General features: G+C 48.4%; 1 protein-coding gene across 1 annotated transcript in view; it reads left to right on the forward strand.

Annotated features, from left to right (window-relative positions):
- LOC119434139 (uncharacterized) overlaps window positions 1–17,501 on the forward strand; it is a 31,184-nt gene extending 13,683 nt beyond the window's left edge. The window contains exons 3-4 of the mRNA XM_037701462.2: window positions 2,677–2,844; window positions 16,295–17,501. Coding sequence (XP_037557390.1) covers window positions 2,677–2,844; window positions 16,295–16,570 — 444 coding nt within the window. The 3' untranslated portion in view covers window positions 16,571–17,501. The remainder of the gene's footprint in view (window positions 1–2,676; window positions 2,845–16,294) is intronic.
- The last annotated feature ends 2,150 nt before the right edge of the window (window positions 17,502–19,651 follow it).

A 19,651-nucleotide genomic window follows, 5' to 3' on the forward strand; every position in this document is an offset into this window, starting at 1 on the left:
ACCGTCGATCACCACCGGTATGTCGAGCGAAAGCCGGTCATTCCGTTCAGTTGATGGCGTACCGGTACCCTTGTTTACTCGCGTCGATCGGAGGTCTTCAGCGCGTCGACTGCCAGCGGCCTCGCCCCCAAAGGTCGCTGTAGTTAGTTTTCCCGGCGGGGACTTGGCGACCGTCCGCTCGAATACCGCTGGGGCGATGGTGAAAATCGCCTTGGCGACGGCGAGCGTGACTGCCGCCCGGTAGGCGGTGGCATGCGTTGCTGAGCCAGATAATCCTCAATGTCCCGAGGTCGTTGGCCCAGTCGGGGTGGCGGCGAATAGGCAGAAAAGCCCCGCAACCCGAGGCGTCGGTATGGGCACTGGCGGTACAAATGATCTGCCTCACCACAGTGGAAACACAGAGGACGGCGATCCGGAGTGCGCCAAACCTCTGACTTCCGAGGGGGCATGCGTCGATCATCGGCGTAATGCACTGGTCGCTCTTGCGGAAGCACAACCGGAGAAGCGGCATGGGGAAACGGTGGAGGCGTGCGTCGTTCCTCGATGTATGGTACCGGTTGGGCTGGTGGGAGTGCAACCGGATGAGCGGACTGAACAAACAGCGGCGGGGACGAAGCAGGCTGTCGCAAGACTTCTGCGTAGGTCGCACGGTGGTGTACAGAAGGTGCAGGCGCGGTGTTAGAAAAAGGAACGGTGGACCGGAGCGCTTGGTGCACTTCATCTCTTATTACACTCGCAATGGAGCTCACCGTGGCTTGTGGGGTGCCGTAAACCTTCAGTATCTCTTCGCGCACAACGGTGCGGATGAGGTCTCGAAGGTTGTCATTGTGGCTTCCGATGGCCGTGGACATGTCCGTAGTCGCGTTCACTTGCCGCTCGTAAAAGTTAGAGCGCTGCTGAAGCGTCTTCTCCATACTGACCGCCTCGGATAGAAATTCGGCGACAGTCTGCGGAGGATTGCGCACCAGACCAGCGAAGAGCTGCTCCTTCACCCCTCGCATCAGGTGACGCAACTTCTTGTCCTCGGTCATTCCAGGGTCTGCTCGTCTGAAGAGGCGCGTCATATCTTCAACGAACGCGGTAACGCTTTCGTTGGGAAGCTGGACGCGGACCTGAATTGCTCGTTCGGCTCGTTCGCGGCGATCAGGACTGGCGTAAGTGTCCAGTAGATGACGGCGGAACTCGCGCCACGACGTCAGTTGCTCCTCACGGTTTTGAAGCCATGTACGCGCGCCGTCCTCGAGGCAAAAGTAGACATTCCTACGTTTAGTCGCGTCGTCCCATTCGTTGTATTCGGCGACGCGCTCGAAGTCGGTCATCCAGTCTTCGACGTCTTCGAAGATGTCGCCATGGAACGACTTCGGCGCCAGCGGGTTCTGAAGTGTACACCGGTTCGTCATTGCACGTTCCATACCGGTTGAGGTAGTCTGAAGCACTACGGTGTCTTCAGGGGGCAGTCCCCGGATCCTGCGGCTGGTCCGATGGACGGGAGTATGGACTAACACAGGGCTGGTGCTTCTGCTCCCAGGAGGAGTCTGTGGCATGAGTGATAAATACCCAGCACCTCCACCACTTTGCCACGGGTCTTCAAAAGGGGCTGACGACGTTTATTGGGAGCGGCTGGGGCTCTGGCGAAAACGGCAGCGAGAGGCAGCTATCGAGCGGGGCGGTTAGCACGCGCACTTCTTTCTTCTTGCGCCTCTGCGCTTGCCCTATGCCCACTACTACAGGTGACAATATGAATACCTGCCTATGCGTTGCTTCACTGGGTTGATAAGTGCGTGCATATGTGTACCTGTACGTATGTATGTGTCTATATGACGTAGTACGTGGTCGTTCGCTGTGCGTGCGTTTGGATAAGTATGAGTTCTTGCATGCGTTGTTTTGCGCGTACATTTGTGTTTGTGCCTGTTGGCGCACGGGGTGAGTATGTGTCATATGCGTCTTTACTCGAGTGTGTGCGGGCACGTGTCTGCTCGTACGATATACTTGGTGGACCGTGACACTGTAGCTTAGTTTTGGGTAGCAATGCTTTGAATATTCCTGCTGCAAACATTTTTGTCGTTAACCACGTTACGTTATCTGCCTTTGTTCGTAGATGTCCGTGGTTTTCCACTGGACTGACCTACGCATGCAGTAAATTGCGATGGTACACATATGACCACTTTGCTGAAGACATTACCGCGTTTGACATTATGCTCGACGTAATGCCTCCTGTCAGTAACGGCGAAAAAATTGTTTTTCTTTTCGTTCTCGTAATGCCTTTCGCGAATATTTTACTCGTGATTAGACTGTGAGCTGGGGATTGAATTATTTTTATAAATATGACGCAACATGTCTTACTACAATAGTTCCGAGATTTTATTACTCTGGAAATATTAAAACTCACTAGAACATGCACTGAGCACGATCTTACCGACTGGATTCTTTTATAGTTGAGTCTGGAGTGCCTCGGGATGAAATTGTGCAACTTTGACGCATTCATCAGCAGTTCATTGAAATTATCGCGAATGAAGAGAGATTCGAGGCACCTTGTATGCGTCTGTACGTTATCGGCACATGGACCAACTAGGGCTCGTGATGGCGCACCTAAGGAAAAGAATGTGCTAGCTTTGGAATCGTCCTCATAGCGTTCGAGTAACTGTTTTCAATGAATCTGTTTTGCACACCTCGCAGTCCACAGAACCCCTGATACCACCGGCGACTAGCGGGACAAACCAGCGCGAGAGCCGAAGCACTGTTCGACCGGTGCCCGTGCCAGCCGGGAACGCGTCCGGAACTGCGCCCGCATCAACCACCTACGCTACCGTGTTCCCGCGCCTGGCACCATTCGGTTCGCCACAGGTATGCACCGGGTTACTAATTTGCGCGGTGAATTTCATGGCGCACACTCACCTGTAACGGATTCGGTCGTATCAATGTCTTCCCTGCTTTTTTTCCCACGAATACTCTAAACGTCTCTTGCTTATCTCACTTGCTGACCGGTTGATGCTTCCGTGCAGTTTAAATACAAGCGCTTCTGGAAGGTGTACATTACCTACGGGTATCACTGGGTGAATACTTTCGCATTACATTAGGATGTGCTTAACTTTCTTAAGAAAACATCATTTTATGCATTGAGGCACACAAGTACCTGGAACGCCAGTGCATTTCTCTGCAAAGTTCGGGAATTAATCTCGAAACTGATGTCATCCTGAGAATTTGTTCCAAGTGGATCCTCCTTGCGAACTCTATGGCTAAAATTTGCTAATTGCAATATGGGCCATAAGGTAATTAGTCAGAAACTTAATTGCTGAATTTTTGTTCATTGATCAATTATGTATTTCAATTTTTTTGTGCAAGTAATGCCCTCCTCTTCGAGTAGACCAGCTCATGAACGAGAATTGTCATATCTGCCACAGGCAACCTTTAAAAAACACCTGATATATCTAGCTCAGCAGCTCCACTAAATCATCATATATTTATTTATTTATTTATTTATTTATTTATTTATTTATTTATTTATTTATTTATTTATTTATTTAGTACATACTGCAGACCACATTGTGGTCCTTGCAGGACGGGCAGACATTGAATACAAGACATATACAGTATAATACATACACACACACTCATTATATATATACATATATATATATATATATATATATATATATATATATATATATAGACTTTACAATTATATATTGCTCACAGAAACATTTCGTGAAAAGATCAAAAACGCAATACCTTAATCAATCTATGGTGCAATTAACAGAACGATGTAAAAAGAAAAAAAAGGCTAGGGTATTGCGCACCAAAGGCAAGGGTGTTTCACAGTCAACGACTTGCCTTGCTCATTCAACAGCAAGGAGAACACATTCTATGCAAAAACAAAAACAAAACAAACAATAAAACAATATAAAAGAACTTACATACAACGCATTCACATGTTGTAAGGGGCGGGCAGCGAATTCCATTCTGAAATAGTCCGGGGGAAGAAGGAGAACTTGTAGCTGTCTGTCCTAGCATAGATAGGTGTCAGTGTATCCGGTCGATGGTGTCGTGTATACCTTGTGGAGAGAAGACTCACATATAGTGAAGGGTCCAGAGCCAATTTGTGATTGATTAGATTATGTAAAAAATCTAGCCTGTGTTTCCGTCTTCTTTGTTCAAGCGAAGGAATGTCGTTAGCCAACATCAACTCTGAGGGCGAATCCGAACTTTTGAACTTGGAGTAGATAAAACGAACAGATTTTCTTTGTATTCTCTCAAGTTTGTTAATATTGACTTTAGTATAGGGATCCCATGCAACGCAAGCATATTCAAGTTTTGGCCGGATATGCCTTCGTACTTGATAATATTCCCAACAATTCCCCGTCTACGTTGTCGTAAGCTCTCTTTATATCTAGAAATGTTATTCATAAATACATATGAATACATTCTGGAGCTTTACGCGCTAAAAGCACAATCTGATTATGAGGCACACCGCAGTGGAATGCTATTCATAAAATTATATTCTGAGCTACTCAAATCTGTGTGCACTGAGCACAAACATATTATCCTCTAACCGTCTGCCTGATCTGAACCGATTCTCTAGTTCCCACAGTATACCATTTTTCTCCACCCACTTCAACAGTTCTAATTTAGCTTGCATTGCCATTCTATATCACTGCCGTTACTGTAAGTGCCATGCATGAGCTCGTCTTATCCTTATCAGATTTTCCTTTGTAGATGAGGTTCATCTTGGTTTCACGCTATCAAACCTAAATTTATTTGTTTTAATCCCTTGCTCCGTAGCATTAGTAAGCAGTGCCTTGCTTATTGTGCCCAGATTTTTCATTACCTATATTAGGAATTCATCGGGTCCTGCGGACGTGTTATTAGGGACATTTCATCAGTTAATTTTTTCCCAGTAAGATGTTTCTGTGCTAAATTTGGATCTCAGGCTTCTCTGTTGTAGCTGGGTCTGTTTGATTCTGAACTACACTTTCTTTCGTGCTGAAGTTATCCCTAACTTCAGCACTCTGGCGATTTGCTGCGTTAGTTTGGTTGTGGAGATGTGGCAGATTCGCACTTCGTAATCTTTGAAAATCCTTGAATTTGACTCGCTCACCCTAGTGCATAAGCAAGTGAGGCCCGCTTCCTCGTTGATCTTGCTCTGGCAGGAGGGTTAGCAGCGCGCCTTTTTTTCCGTCATTAGGCTGGTCGGGATAGCCATCGTTGGGTAAGTCTTCTTTCACTTTCTTCAGCTCAAGTTTTCGTGCGATAGCAGTAGAGCATAAGCGGAATGCGAAATATATAGCAGAAACTGGGAACTTAAAAAGAAGGCTACAACAGCACCGCAATGATGTAGCCAAGTGGCACGCTGTGTCTAACGCACTGTCATAGCATCACGAAAAAAAGAGATCACAGTATTGATTGGAAATCGGCTTTAGTCATCGAAAAGGAAAAGAAATTATCGTCCCGCTTGTTCCTTGATTCATTTTACATGTAATCTACGGCACACACGATTGACCGCCATGGGGGCCCCTCCCGGAGTTATGCGCGAACGCATTATACGTCATTCGGCATGTGTATAATAAAGACCGCCATGCACCTCGTTCACTGTGAACAAGGCACCCGTATCCTCGGCAAACTATGCGAGTAACGTCGCTTATATTTCTTCGAAGTATGAAGCATTGTTCTGAGTGAAGAGCGATAAATGTTAATTCTGGTGTAGGTTCATGACAGCCTTTCTAGAAAGTTACTCATTCAAGATTTCCAGGGTGCCATACTGCCACAAATCGAAATGTTTCCCAGACTCCTAAAACAATTGCACGTTGTTTACGAACTTGAAATTTTATCAGAATATGGAGAATTTTGAGTGAGATGCGATGGTAAACATTCAGGTTCCTGCTTTTAAATGGAATTACTGCAGATAATTACTAAACCCTTATTTTTTATGTGTTTCTTTTGCATCATATGAGATTCGTAATTTGTTTCTCCGGTGTCCGCTGTGAGCTAAATAAGGCATCTTGTTTATATCTGGGGAGAGCTAGGGGCATGGTATGGGTAATGTGTAGGGGCTGTTTCAAATGAGGAGGGTAAATGCGCCTTTTTAAGCAAATTACGTATGCAAGTAGCCCATAGCGTTATTAGTGTCTTTTACGAGCGGTGTAAAACAACTGAGGTCTAAATTTGCGAACATAAGGGGAGAAATACGCCAAATTCATGTGCGATGGTAAATGCGTGTTGATCAGACACATCTTTAAAACATCGCAAGCAAGCATTTGAAAGTGTCACACTACTGTTATTAGAGCAATAGCTCTATTACTCCATGTACAAACCCAGAAAGCGCCTGGTTACATAAATCTGACCTTCAAGCTCAGCCAAGGTCAAACTGGGACTTAGCCTGCCACTACCGGCGGCTACTGCGTACGCCGCGTGGGCGCCAATATCTTGAAAGCCATCTGCGATGTGGACAAAGGGCGCGGCCGCGCGGCCCTCATCTTCAAAGCGATCTTCGATGTGTACACAGTGCGCCTAGTGCTGGTAGCTTCGTATGCTCTCTGATTTCGGCGCTTAGTTCGCGTTGAAGCGAGACGCAGCATGCAGGTCAATTTGCTCACTGCTACCGCCGCGCCGAGCAGCGTCTGTGTTGTCTTGTGGCGCAATTGTTCCCTACTCGGAGGCTCCCTACTCGGTGGCTCAGCCGCGGTGGCTTAGTGGCTATGGTGTTGGGCTACTAAGCATGCGGTCGCGGGTGCATACCTAGGCATCGGCGACCGCATTTCGATGAGGGCGAAATACAAAAACGCCCATGTCTCGTGCATTGGGGGCACATTAAAGATCCCCTGCCGGTCAAAATTAATCTGGAGTCCCCCACTACGGCGTGCCTCATAATCAAATCGTGGTTTTGGCATGTGAAACCCCAGAATTCACTCATATATTGACACTCGTGCAGTGTTTACGTTTTCCGGTTACTGTTTTTCAGCGGTTAAAAAGCGTTGCAACGTGATCGATCGATGCATGACACGCCTTTCTTGTGTCGAAACTATTTCGAATGTTGTTGCCGATGCTACAGATAGTTTTCACGGGACATCATGGACGCAGCTTTTCGCTGTACCCGAACATGGCGGCCCCGATGACGTCAGTGCACTTTATTATGGCGCGTATATTGCTTTGGCTTTTAACGGTGAGCGTTCTCCACCGGATTATCTCTGACGCGCCTGACGTGCATTCACGTTTCACGCTTATACAGCTTCTCGACGTACTATATATATAGTACCCAAAGATAGTGGCCACGATGACATCAATGAAATCTCTATCTAATCTACAGGGAAAGAATCTTGTTTAATCAGATTGCATGCGCGACAGGAATAGCGGTGTGCATTCTGGAACGTAGAGTGAGCACCAGCGATTACGCTTGTATGTACGATCAGTCACGCATAAATATTACTGCATTGAAACGTGTGTTTGCGTCATGTATCACTTTGAAGAGCAATGTGCGTAATCGGCACACATCATGGGATCGGTGTTTGACAAGTTGCCCTACATTAGGCGCAACATATGTATACAGCTTCGCCGACCAACCGCCTTCGAGAACGAGATTTGGAGCACTTTTGTTTTTGTCGAATACGCTTGGCCGTGACAATGCACTTTGAACTTCCGTCTAAATGCGTGACAACATGTGTGTTTAGAAAGAGTATATAACAAAATTGTCGCTGTTTCACCCGAAAGGCGAAGCATCAGTTGCGATAGCAAATTAGTAGAGAGCTATACGGAGTAATGATAGTAGCTTTATCACCTGTATAAAAGCACCTGCAACACGCAAAACTGTTGTCGACGCCGGCGGCGTTTTGCCAGCGTTCGCACAAAACGCGTGCGGCGTTGGTGACTGTTGCCGGAGCCTCTGGGGGCGGCTCGGAGGTTTTCGACGACATGATGATGATAAGTGGTTCTTGAGGGAAAGGGAAAGGTAGGCGCTATCTTCTGCAGCCCTTGAGGGAGCACGGCTCAGCGCCAAGACATCAGAACGGGACACTCGTCGAGCTGCGTCGGAAGTCTTTACCACCTTCTCGCCTCACAACGTTTTTAGGGGCGAAGCTCCTTAGGGTGTGGGTCTGTCCCTCCTCTGTAGTATGTAGTAGTAGTAGTCGTCGTAGTAGGTAGCCACGTCTACTTTTATGAGAAAAAGTTGTCGCAGTTTCACCCGAAAGGCGAAGCATCAATTGCGATAGCAACTTAGTAGAGAGCTATACGGAGTAAGGATAGTAGTTTTATCCGCTCTACAAACTTGGACATGCAGCAGCACCGTCAACACACAGCACTGTTGTCGACGCCGTCGGCGTTTTGCCCGCGTTCGCACGAAATGCGTGCGGCGTTGGTGACTGTTGCCGGAGCCTCTGATATAAATAGGCACTTGGTGCCGCAGCTAAACGTCGCCTCCCTTCCCTGCCCCCCCCCCCCCCCCCCCCCACGGCCTTTCGTGCGTCAGAAGGCGCGTTTGCTCTACATATATGGTGATTGTAAAGGAGGAAAGAGACGCCTACTTCTGCAGCCCTTAAGGGAGCACGGCATAGAACGCGCGTTTGTTCTCCGCCGTGCGTTCACTCCCCGTGAAAGCGCGCGTCCCTCGCGCCCTTTCACTCGCACATACAGCGTTCGGCGGCGCGCTGCGACGATTTCATCTCCATTGACGTCATACAGAACCTCACGGCGACGGCGACGGCGACGGCAGAAATCTGCTTTGGAGTGTCCATATAATTGCTATCGCAATAAAAAAAAACACTGCATATCCACGGGGTGAATGATGATGAGTGGGCGAAGCTCCGGAGGGAATCATCGGTAAACCGTGAATCTTCCCTGTAATTCGCATAGTCTCGCCGCACTAAATCGAACGATTGACTTCCACCAATGACACGCGCCATATGTGACGTCATTCCTATTTTATAACAGCGCCCTTCATTATAATTGCACCATCTCCCGCTTAAGGGGACGCTAGCACAAACGCGTTAGAAACGTGCAGTACTCTAAGGGGAAGAGGCCACAGCGTCTTACGCAGCCGTTTACACATGCCGGAACGTGCACCGCGTTTGCCGACGCCATCAGTGTTTATGAATACGGGGGTAAGGCGGAGAGGCCACAGCGTCTTACACCAGCTTCTTACACGGGCCGTAACGCGCTAGCACAAACGCGTTAGAAACGCGCACTCTTTCGTTAATGTTGGGTATTTATTGCCATCGTGGTGCGTGTGTCCATGTGCACTTCGTGGCGTAATGGTTAGTGCCGCGCGTTCAGAAGCGAGGGGTCACTGGTTCGATTCCGCTACGGACACAACTTTCGGAATTTTTTTTCTCATAAAAGTAGACGTGGCTACCTACTACGACGACTACTACTACGACGACGACGACTACTACTGCTACTACATACTACAGAGAAGGGACAGACCCACACCCTAAGGAGCTTCGCCCCTAAAATTCCGAAAGTTGTGTCCGTAGCGTGGAATCGAACCAGGGGCCCCTCGCTTCCGAACGCGCGGCGCTAACCACTACGCCACGAAGCGCACATGGATACACGCACCACGATGACAATAAATTCCCAACATTAACGAAAGACTGCGCGTTTCTAACGCGTTTGTGCTAGCGCGTTACGGCCCGTGTAAGAAGCTGGTGTAAGACGCTGTGGCCTCTCCGCCTTACCCCCGTATTCATAAACGCTCCTCGACTTGAACTTGACTTGCCACCGCCTTGGGCAGCGCGTTCGAAACGCGTTGAAGGCGGTGGCAAGTCAAGTTCAAGTCGAGGAGCGTTTATGAATACGGGGGTTATACTCTCTCGGCAGTCATGTGATGGCGTCGGCAAACGCGGTGCACGTTCCGGCATGTGTAAACGGCTGCGTAAGACGCTGTGACCTCTCCCCCTTACTAGAGAGTACTGCATGTTTCTAACGCGTTTGTGCTAGCGTCCCCTTAAGCGGGAGATGGTTCTTCTTCTTTCTTCTTCTTTTCTAGGGTTTTACGTGCCAAACCCAGTTCTGATTATGAGGCACGCCGTAGTGGAGGGCTCCGAATTAATTTCGACCACCTGGGGTTCTTTAACGTGCACTAAAACGCAAGCACACGGGCGTCTTTGCATTTCGCTTCCATCGAAATGCGGCCGCCGCGGCCGGGATTCGATCCCGCGATCTCGTGCTCAGCAGCGCAACGCCTTAGCTGACTGAGCCACCGCGGCGGGTAAAGCGGGAGATGGTGCAATTATAATGAAGGGCGCTGTTATAAAATAGGAATGACCTCACATATGGCGCGTGTCATTGGTGGAAGTCAATCGTTCGATTTAGTGCAGGGAGACTGGGCGAATTACACGGAAGATTCACGGTTTACCGATGATTCCCTCCGGAGCTTCGCCCACTCATCATCATTCACCCCGTGGATATGCGGTGTTTTTTTAAATATAATTATGGACTTGCTGCCGCAGCTAAACGTCGCCTCCCCTCCCTCCCCTCCCCCCCCCCCCCACCCCCATGGCCTTTCGCGCGTCGGAAGAAGGCGCATTTGCTGTACATATATGGTGATTGGAAAGGAGGAAAGAGACGCCTACTTCTGCAGCCCTTAAGGGAGCACGGAGCAGAACGCGCGTTTGTTCTCCGCCGTGGGTTCACTCCCCGTGAAAGCGCGCGTCCCTCGCGCCCTTTCACTCGCACATACAGCGTTCGGCGCGCGGCGACGATTTCATCTCTATTGACGTCATACGGAACCTCACGGCGACGGAGACGACGACGACGACGGCGACGCCGATGGCAGAAATCTGCTTTGGAGTGTCCATATAATTGCTATCGCAATAAAAGACGATACGAACAGTGAGTCACAATGGCGGCACGATTCCACTATAGGACGATAACATATGCAAAGTACGGAGCACTGTATACACGGCACGTTTTCGTAGAAATGTCAGAGTCCACATTCACTAACATATAACCAAATAGACCAGAAGAACCGACATGTATACGTGTACGGAGCCGTTGTTGGAACCAGCGTCACCTGTATGCCTTTTGACACAACCACCGCAGTTGCACTGACCCTCTTGGTGGCTCTTTTCTAGTCGCATCTATCAAATCTCCAAGAAGTATAAAGAAGTGGCTAAAAAAGAATAAGTATCATTCTCGGAGTAAGTGTTCTAGCTGAACGATTACTTCACAAAAATCATAAGCGCGATACGAAACTTTTGCGCTCATCAATGATGAGATGTGTGACGCACTCTGGCGACTTCCAGCAGCTCCCACATGTGACTGTTTCGCGTTTGGTCAGACGTGGAAGAAGCAGGAAAAAATCTGACATTTCACTCAAAGCTCGAATCACGAAAGCTCGGTTACAGTGCCTAGAATATAGCTCGGTGCTCGTATGACCCATTGAGCGAAATGCAGCTCCACTAACGTGAAACCTGGGGAGGTACGAAACATGCAGTGATGCACCGCAAATGGGCTCATACTTCCTTAAGCAATGGCCCATAACCTCGTAAACGCGGCCTACCCATTACGACGACAGAAGAGAAGTGAAATTGTACGATGTAATGATGAGCGGCAACTTGGTTTGGTTTGGTGCCTGAAGAACTAGCTCAACTCACTACGGGGGATCGGCCATGAATCGGGCGGCAACTTGGTTTGGTTTGGTTTGGTGCCTGAAGAACAAGCTCAACTCACTACGGGGGATCGGCCATGAATCGGGCGGCAACTTGGTTTGGTTTGGTTTGGTGCCTGAAGAACTAGCTCAACTCACTACGGGGGATAGGCCATGAATCGGGCGGCAACTTGGTTTGGTTTGGTTTGGTGCCTGAAGAACTAGCTCAACTCACTACGGGGGATCGGCCATGAATCGGGCGGCAACTTGGTTTGGTTTGGTGCCTGAAGAACTAGCTCAACTCACTACGGGGGGTCGGCCATGAATCGGGCGGCAACTTGGTTTGGTTTGGTTTGGTGCCTGAAGAACTAGCTCAACTCACTACGGGGGATCGGCCATGAATCGAGCGGCAACTTGGTTTGGTTTGGTTTGGTGCCTGAAGAACTAGCTCAACTCACTACGGGGGATCGGCCATGAATCGGGCGGCAACTTGGTTTGGTTTGGTTTGGTGCCTGAAGAACTAGCTCAACTCACTACGGGGGATCGGCCATGAATCGGGCGGCAACTTGGTTTGGTTTGGTTTGCTGCCTGAAGAACTAGCTCAACTCACTACGGGGGATCGGCCATGAATCGGGCGGCAACTTGGTTTGGTTTGGTTTGGTGCCTGAAGAACTAGCACAACTCACTACGGGGGATCGGCCATGAATCGGGCGGCAACTTGGTTTGGTTTGGTTTGGTGCCTGAAGAACTAGCTCAACTCACGACGGGGGATCGGCCATGAATCGGGCGGCAACTTGGTTTGGTTTGGTTTGGTGCCTGAAGAACTAGCACAACTCACTACCGGGGATCGGCCATGAATCGGGCGACAACTTGGTTTGGTTTGGTTTGGTGCCTGAAGAACTAGCTCAACTCACTACGGGGGATCGGCCATGAATCAGGCGGCAACTTGGTTTGGTTTGGTGCCTGAAGAACTAGCACAACTCGCTACGAGGGATCGGCCATGAATCGGGCGGCAGTGGGAAGAAAAATGAAGGATACTTAAATGGGATTTTCTTACTTAAGAATTAGATAATAAATGAATTCTAATCGTTAATATTTTCATGCTATAGCATCTTAAAATTTCAAGCAAATATTTTTGTTGTCATGTGAAAAAAAAATTTGCATGGCAGTCTCCTTGTTTCCATTACAAAATTAAATATGCTATCACATACGTTCCTATTACAGTGTCCTAGTGCCGACGCCCCCAGTGATAGAATGATATAGGTAGCGTAAAGGTCAATCCAAGTTGGCGGAGGGGACCTTCTAGAAGTCGTTTTCTATGCATGGTGAACCTACGACACTCTATAAAGAAATGATCCATAGTTTCGGGCTCATTGCCATAAAAGCATTGAGGGGAAGGCGCCAAACCAGACCTGTGGGAATGAGCGGCAACGCATCCAGCTGTGCAAGACGAAGACGAACGCGCGAGCAGTAACACGAGTGCGTGCCGTGCGCGAGCACAAGCCGCGAGCACAAGCACAAGACGACGACAACTGTGACGACGACGATTACGAGAGGACACGCCGACAGCCCGGGCGCATAAGGTGCTTCGCACCTAAAAGCAGACGGGCTTGACCTATAGATTCGGTGACTATGCTTGCCGCTATCGTTGTTTTGAGTGTTGTTTGTTTTGCTGGAGAGTAAGTTTGCCCGAGTAAGTTCTAGAACAAGTTAAGGACCGCACAAAGAGCGATGGAACGAAAAATCTTAGGACTAACGTTAAGAGACAGGAAGAGAGCGGTGTGGATCAGAGAACAAACGGGGATAGCCGATATTCTAGTTGACATTAAGCAGAAGAAATGGAGCTGGGCAGGCCATGTAATGCGTAGGATGGATAACCGGTGGACTATTAGGGCTACAGAATGGATACCAAGAGAAGGGAAGCGCAGTCGAGGTCGGCAGAAAACCAGATGGGATGATGAAGTTAAGAAATTTGCAGACGCAAGTTGGAATGCGCTAGCGCAAGACAGGGGTAATTGGAGATCGCAGGGAGAGGCCTTCGTCCTGCAGTGGACCTAAAAATAGGCTGATGATGAAGTTCGCCCATTAAAGAGTTCAATCCTTAACTAAAGCTTTGGCAGTTCTGTTCTTCGCCGTCACTACAACCTGACAATATAATCAAAGCAGAACTTCAGTTTGGGCGAGTTTGTTCACGGTCCAACGGTTGGAAAAGCAGCGCTAAAAAACACAGGGACAAAGACACATAATACACATGACTTGCGCTGTGCACTATAGTACACACGAGGCGCTCGTCATGTCTACTGTGCGTCTCTGTCCCTCTGCTTCTTAGTGCTGCTTTCCCAACCGTTCTAATATATGCAAAGGTGCTGACTTGGCGGGCCGAACCTCACAGCAGTGAACGATATGTATCACTCGCAAGTTTGTAATGTAGTTTGTAACGTGGGCCGATCCTGAATGCGCGATACAACTTCGAAGCAGCTCTACATGCCTCATAGTAGTCATCAATAAAGCAAACCAATAAAATGCATCCAGTAGAATAACTTAAAAATGGCCATCTATGGGGCGGCTATTGCTTCACCTCGAAAATTATCCGTCCATTTTTTGTCACGCGGCATTTGAGTGGGTTTTCGGTTTCTAGAGTGGCAGGCTTATGAGCGACAGTCCAGGACGTCTTAATGGAATAGCGCACGACACACAACGGCTTCTTTATTTTGATAATTTTCTTATGCGTCGGTTACCCCCTTCTTGAGCCATTTAGATGTGTGCCATTGGGTACATGCCCCATATTGGCCAATTTTGCCACTGTGGCGGGAAGGGCATTGTGGAGCCTTTACTCAGTGATTCCGTCGGCACCGAAATTTCTGATCACGTGGTGACGCCTCCATTGTTTGTCTCAACTGCCTCCGTGTTTAAAATGGACGTGCACGACGCCGCCGCGGCTCAGAAAACCTCTGTTTCGCCGGATATCGTCGACAGTGAGTGGGTGCATGACACGGAGCATGGCCGCAGCTGCAGAGAACATTCAAGCGCTTTCGGAGCTCATTACGCCTAGTCCAAACGGTGCGAGCAGCGTATAGGGTGGTTGTACTAGGAGCGGGGCTCGAAATCTATTCCAAGCTGTGCACACTTTCTGCTTTTAACTGAAATCGGGGGTGCTATAATGTAAAGCTATTCCGAACTTTTCTATTCCATTTCTGCAATCTGTCCTCCATGATTGGTCCAAAATGTTTTCGGGCCACCCCCACTTTGCTTGTTTCTCGCGCGACGTCAGGGAAATCCGCGAAATCCGCGAAATCTCCTCATATGATACGACGTGTACGCACTGGTCATACGTGATCAGACCGAACGAAAGAAAAAAAATAATTATTTCCGACTCTACGAATTTTTCACCATGAGCCGTCTGCCACCGGTTAAAAGCTTTCGGGCTGCGCCCACTTCGTCTGTCTGTCACGCGATGTCACAAAACCGCGAAAACGTGTACGCATTGATGCTTTATTATTCCGAACAAAATTGAAAGTTTTGTGGGAATAGCTGGTGACGGCCCCGTTTTGCGCCGCGCGCCACAGCCCGCGCGGCTCTACCTTGAAAGGTATCTGCGGCAGGGGCGGAGTCCGTCCTCCCTGTCTTTTTGGGGTCTAAGATTGCATTGATGCGAGCGCCGGCACGAAGCTCAATTCACTCGCTGCTGCTGCTGCTGCGCTGACTCAGTCCAGCGCTTTCACAGTGAGTTTCCGCGGTCATCCAGTGAAATGCATTCATGTTTGGTTGTGCGCACGTGACACCATGCTTGTTAATTTAGTTAGTGTGTCTATGTTTACAAGCTTACATGGCCGATAAAACCGCTATCCTTACTTTGTATACCTATCCACTAATTTGCAATCCTAATCGATGCTTATATCCTTTCGGGCGAAACTGAGACTTTTTTAAATATTTTTTGGGGGAGGTTAGCGATCCAACGTTGGCGGACGAGTGCATATTTTGATCCTCGTTGAAAGCCGTGCATCGGGAAGGGCCGGTAACGCGGGCAGTCATTGTGTGGCAGTGATCCGTGAAGTCGGGCATGCACATTCAAACCGTTCTTTTATACGCCGGTCAATGCTTTTGCAGGCCACTACTGGACACGTACTGGACAAGTATGCACTGAAAGATTTATTTATTTTTTTCACGTACTCTCAATCCCTCATGGGATTATTACAGGAAGCAATAAGGAAGGAGGGTAATATCATCAGCAATTTCGATGACATGGTAAAAACAGCGGAAGAATTCTATACTGACCTGTATAGTTCCCAGAGCAGCCAAGCTACTTTCATGCGAAGTAGTGACGAACAGGATAGAGAGGTTCCTTCTATAGGCATAACTAGCGATAAAGTTAGAAGGGCCTTGCAAGACATGACCAGGGGAAAAGCGACTGGAGAAGATGGAATAACAGTAGATTTAATCAAAGATGGAGGAGATGGAGTCTCACACTGTTTATCCGGTTTATATGCTGCTTTCGTATCGGCTTAGCTTGCGAACGGTGTAGCGCACAAACATTGCGTGATATTACGCGTTGCATAGCACAAAAACGAACAATTATGAGTCGCATTTGGTTGCTTAATTTTGTTAACCGTTAAAAAAAAAAACGCACCTTACTCTCTCCAGGGCTTACAGCATGTGCTTCGCCATTGGATTTGTACAATTATTTTAATTCTACAGAGATGCTTCTCTACGTTGACCCAGGTTAGGCCACCTGGCGTACCTGCGACCACGCAGAGTAGCCGCGGTGGAGCCCTCAGCGCCTGGTCGCCCGTTCTCGAGCCGCACCGCGAAGAGGACGAGTTTGGATACCAGGCCCAAACGCTTCAACCTTACACCACGGGCCTACCGGCGTACAGCACGGTCGCCAGCACCGCCTTCCCGTTTAACCCGCCAGGGCCGGGTCCGCAGCATCCGGCTGCAATGGGCTATCCAAGATCCCCGCCTCCACCTTACTCTCTCCAGGGCTACCAGCAGTAAAGTGTACGGATCTGGTACACTCTGCATCAGCAGCGATGGTCTATACACACGCGTTTATTGCACGCTATCTCAACTTTTGTTGTTGTACGGGCTTATTGCAGTAAAGTGCGGTAATTCTTTTTCTGTTTTGTTTCGGTTGTTCAACTTATTATTTTTATCATTTTATTCTCAGTGGAAGCGTTTTATTGCTTGTTTTTTTTTTTTAACGCGGGCGTTACATTTCTTTAACGCGCTGTTCGTTGTTGCCTTTTACCTTATGACAATCTTCCATTTTTGTAGCTGCTTATTGTTTGTTTGGGTTGTTGTTGTTTTGACGACTTCCGGTTTTATTCAAGGGCCTTCCTGATCTGATCAAAACGGCCTCAATGAGAGCTGAATCGGACAGGCATTGCCCTTTGTTAACTGAAATCACCACTGGCGAAGGAAACATTGTGCAGAAACATCGGCGATGATTTCAATTGTCAATATAAGCAAATAGCCGATCGCTTCTAAAGAGCTATTCACTTTAGTAAAGGAGTGATGCGCCTGAATGCGTATAGCTTGATATATGTTGCATTGTGGATATATAAGTACCGTATTTCGTAGTGAACAGAGGCGTTAATGAGCTTGTCTATAAATGTAGTGAAGTCGGCTACATATCATAAGCATATCCGTCATATCTGTGCTGTTTCCAGGGACACGAGCGCTGGCGCGAATGGCCAATGCATTCCCGGCCGTCACCATGGGTAGGCCGCGGGTAAAGCGCACGGCAGAAGAGGCCGCCGTACGCGAACGTAAGCGCGAGCGCGATCGTGCCCTTGAGGCCGATCCCGTGTATCGTCAACGGCAGAGCCTCTGACCGTCCACCACAGTCATCACAAGGCAATATTGTGCAAGTGTAGAGTCGTCCGTGAAAGTGTGAGTGTGTGCGTGTAATTAACGGCTACGTCATCTAAAATAAAGGCTGCGCAACTTAATGAAATGTGTCCTCATTAAATTTCAACGTCCAAAAAAATACAATCCCAAACAAACAATCAAATCACATATGCAGCGCATCGGGTCGCTCAGCATTTCTTTGGTTCGTTGCGGGGTCGTTGGATTTGGACTTTGAGTTCGATTCAGTTTGCATGGGAGAAAGCTTCGCGTTCAACCATATTTCTTTAAGAAAGGGGTTTTGATTTTTTTATATTTTTTTATATTGGCGGTAAAGTCCTACTTCCGCCGAGCACCACGAAATCGGGCGAAAGATCCAAAGAAAGCTATTCGAAAAAAAAAGCAATACGCAATAGAGGAACCAATGCGTGTTTCCTGTCTGCATTTCCGCTGTTAACTCCGCCACCGTGTCTTTTATGCTTTCTTTTCCATTGTTCCGTGCCCTCGCCGAAACAGGGTCACATGTAGATTGTGAATAGAACCGAGGGAAAACTAACCACTAAATACAGTCCCTAGACGGTGTACGTAACTATAGTAAATCTGCTCATAGTTTATTCCGATACTGATTGTCTCACTTATCTTGCTGTAGCGCCTACATTATCGACAGGATCGACCAGAACGCCGTAGCTAACGGCAAGAAGACTTTTAAGCGAAATAATTTTTTAAATATGTAATTTGACCTTCATCTAACTGAGCACACCGGCATTGTGGCTGTCACAGTTCAGCGTAATAATGCGGAAGCTGGCCCTGTTGCTCGGCGCCAAATCGATAACGCACGAATATATGGAGAACATATCAGTGCTCCTCCTTATACGCGATGGCTGTCCTACAAGATATTTGTCTGAGACGGTCATGCACAGATAGCTGCTCCGGCGTCGACGCCACAAGTGCGCTATAAATACTGGGAAGCCTGTTGCTGGCAGTTGCGTAACGATGGCAGAGAATGCGTCGATGTTTCTGTACACAGAACAGGTCGTAGGCTCGTTTCACAGAAACAGTGACGGTTGGAGCGTAGATCTTTTTCCCTTTGTATGTTGGCATACATGCGATACAAGGCAACGCTGAAAAACGTTGGGAACAACACTGAGTCCGAGGACGAATGACAAAGGGAACGGGGAACGGGAGGCAAGCGATAGCACGAAGAGCGAAGTTTCGACTATAATCGGCGACCAACTTAAGAATTCAGCAATATAACTCCACAAACAAAACCACACTGCGCCCGCCATCTGCGACTCTGCGCTTAGAAACATAGTTCCCGAGGATACCGATATCGAAATAAGTTCGCCTACGCCGAAACGTAGCGTAAATAAGCGAGCGTAATTAGCCGGTGAAGTTGTACAAGTTCCCATCAAATTAGACAACTCGGTCGATATTCCCCCTGCATTCTAAGGTAGGTTGCACGTGACCTCAAGGACGCAGCTTCTCGCCGTGCTGGTCCTTCAACTAGGGGGCTAGTGTATCATATTCACTACCACGTGGAACCTGCTTCAAATGTCAGAGATGCAGTCGGAACGCTACTGGTGTCTGTGCCAAAACCACCACACGAGACGCCAACAGACGCAGTTCTTCTCACCGTGGTGGCCTTCCAACTAGGCGGTTATGATGACGTCAGTGCAGGCCACATGAACTTTATTTCAGCTAGTCATTCATTTGTATACCACTTCAATGTTCCCATGCGTACTTGAACGTCTCACAAACGAACACACATTCGCGTAAACAGCCTGCATGAACGCACAAAGTATAGATTGAAGGATTCACGTCCTTAAGCACAAACTATTCATAACCTTTGCGCATGCGTGCGTATGTACACGCACCTAGAAGATTACGATAAACGCTGGCTTATTCGAAAATAGGACTCTTAGATTATGAACAAACGGTCCTCGTCCCGCAAGATTACGTGTGATGCTGAACAAAGGCCCGATTCAACAGAATTACTGGAAAGAGAGAACAGCCTCTCTCCGCCTCGTTTGCTGGGACGCCGAGGCAGCTCCGAGTCTCCGAAGATCACCGTCGCGAAGCTTAAGCACCCCTTTGAGACGCACGTGTTCGCGTTCTCGCGCTTTTAAGGGGCCGCGATAGTGATCTACCAGGTGAGAGACACCCTCCCGACCGCCGGCTCGGTCGTTTTCCCGCTATCGGGACAAACAGATAGCGGCATTCTTTACTCTC

The sequence above is a fragment of the Dermacentor silvarum genome, chromosome 11 (genome assembly GCF_013339745.2).
Source record: "Dermacentor silvarum isolate Dsil-2018 chromosome 11, BIME_Dsil_1.4, whole genome shotgun sequence".
Classification (NCBI taxonomy): Eukaryota; Metazoa; Arthropoda; class Arachnida; order Ixodida; family Ixodidae; genus Dermacentor; species Dermacentor silvarum.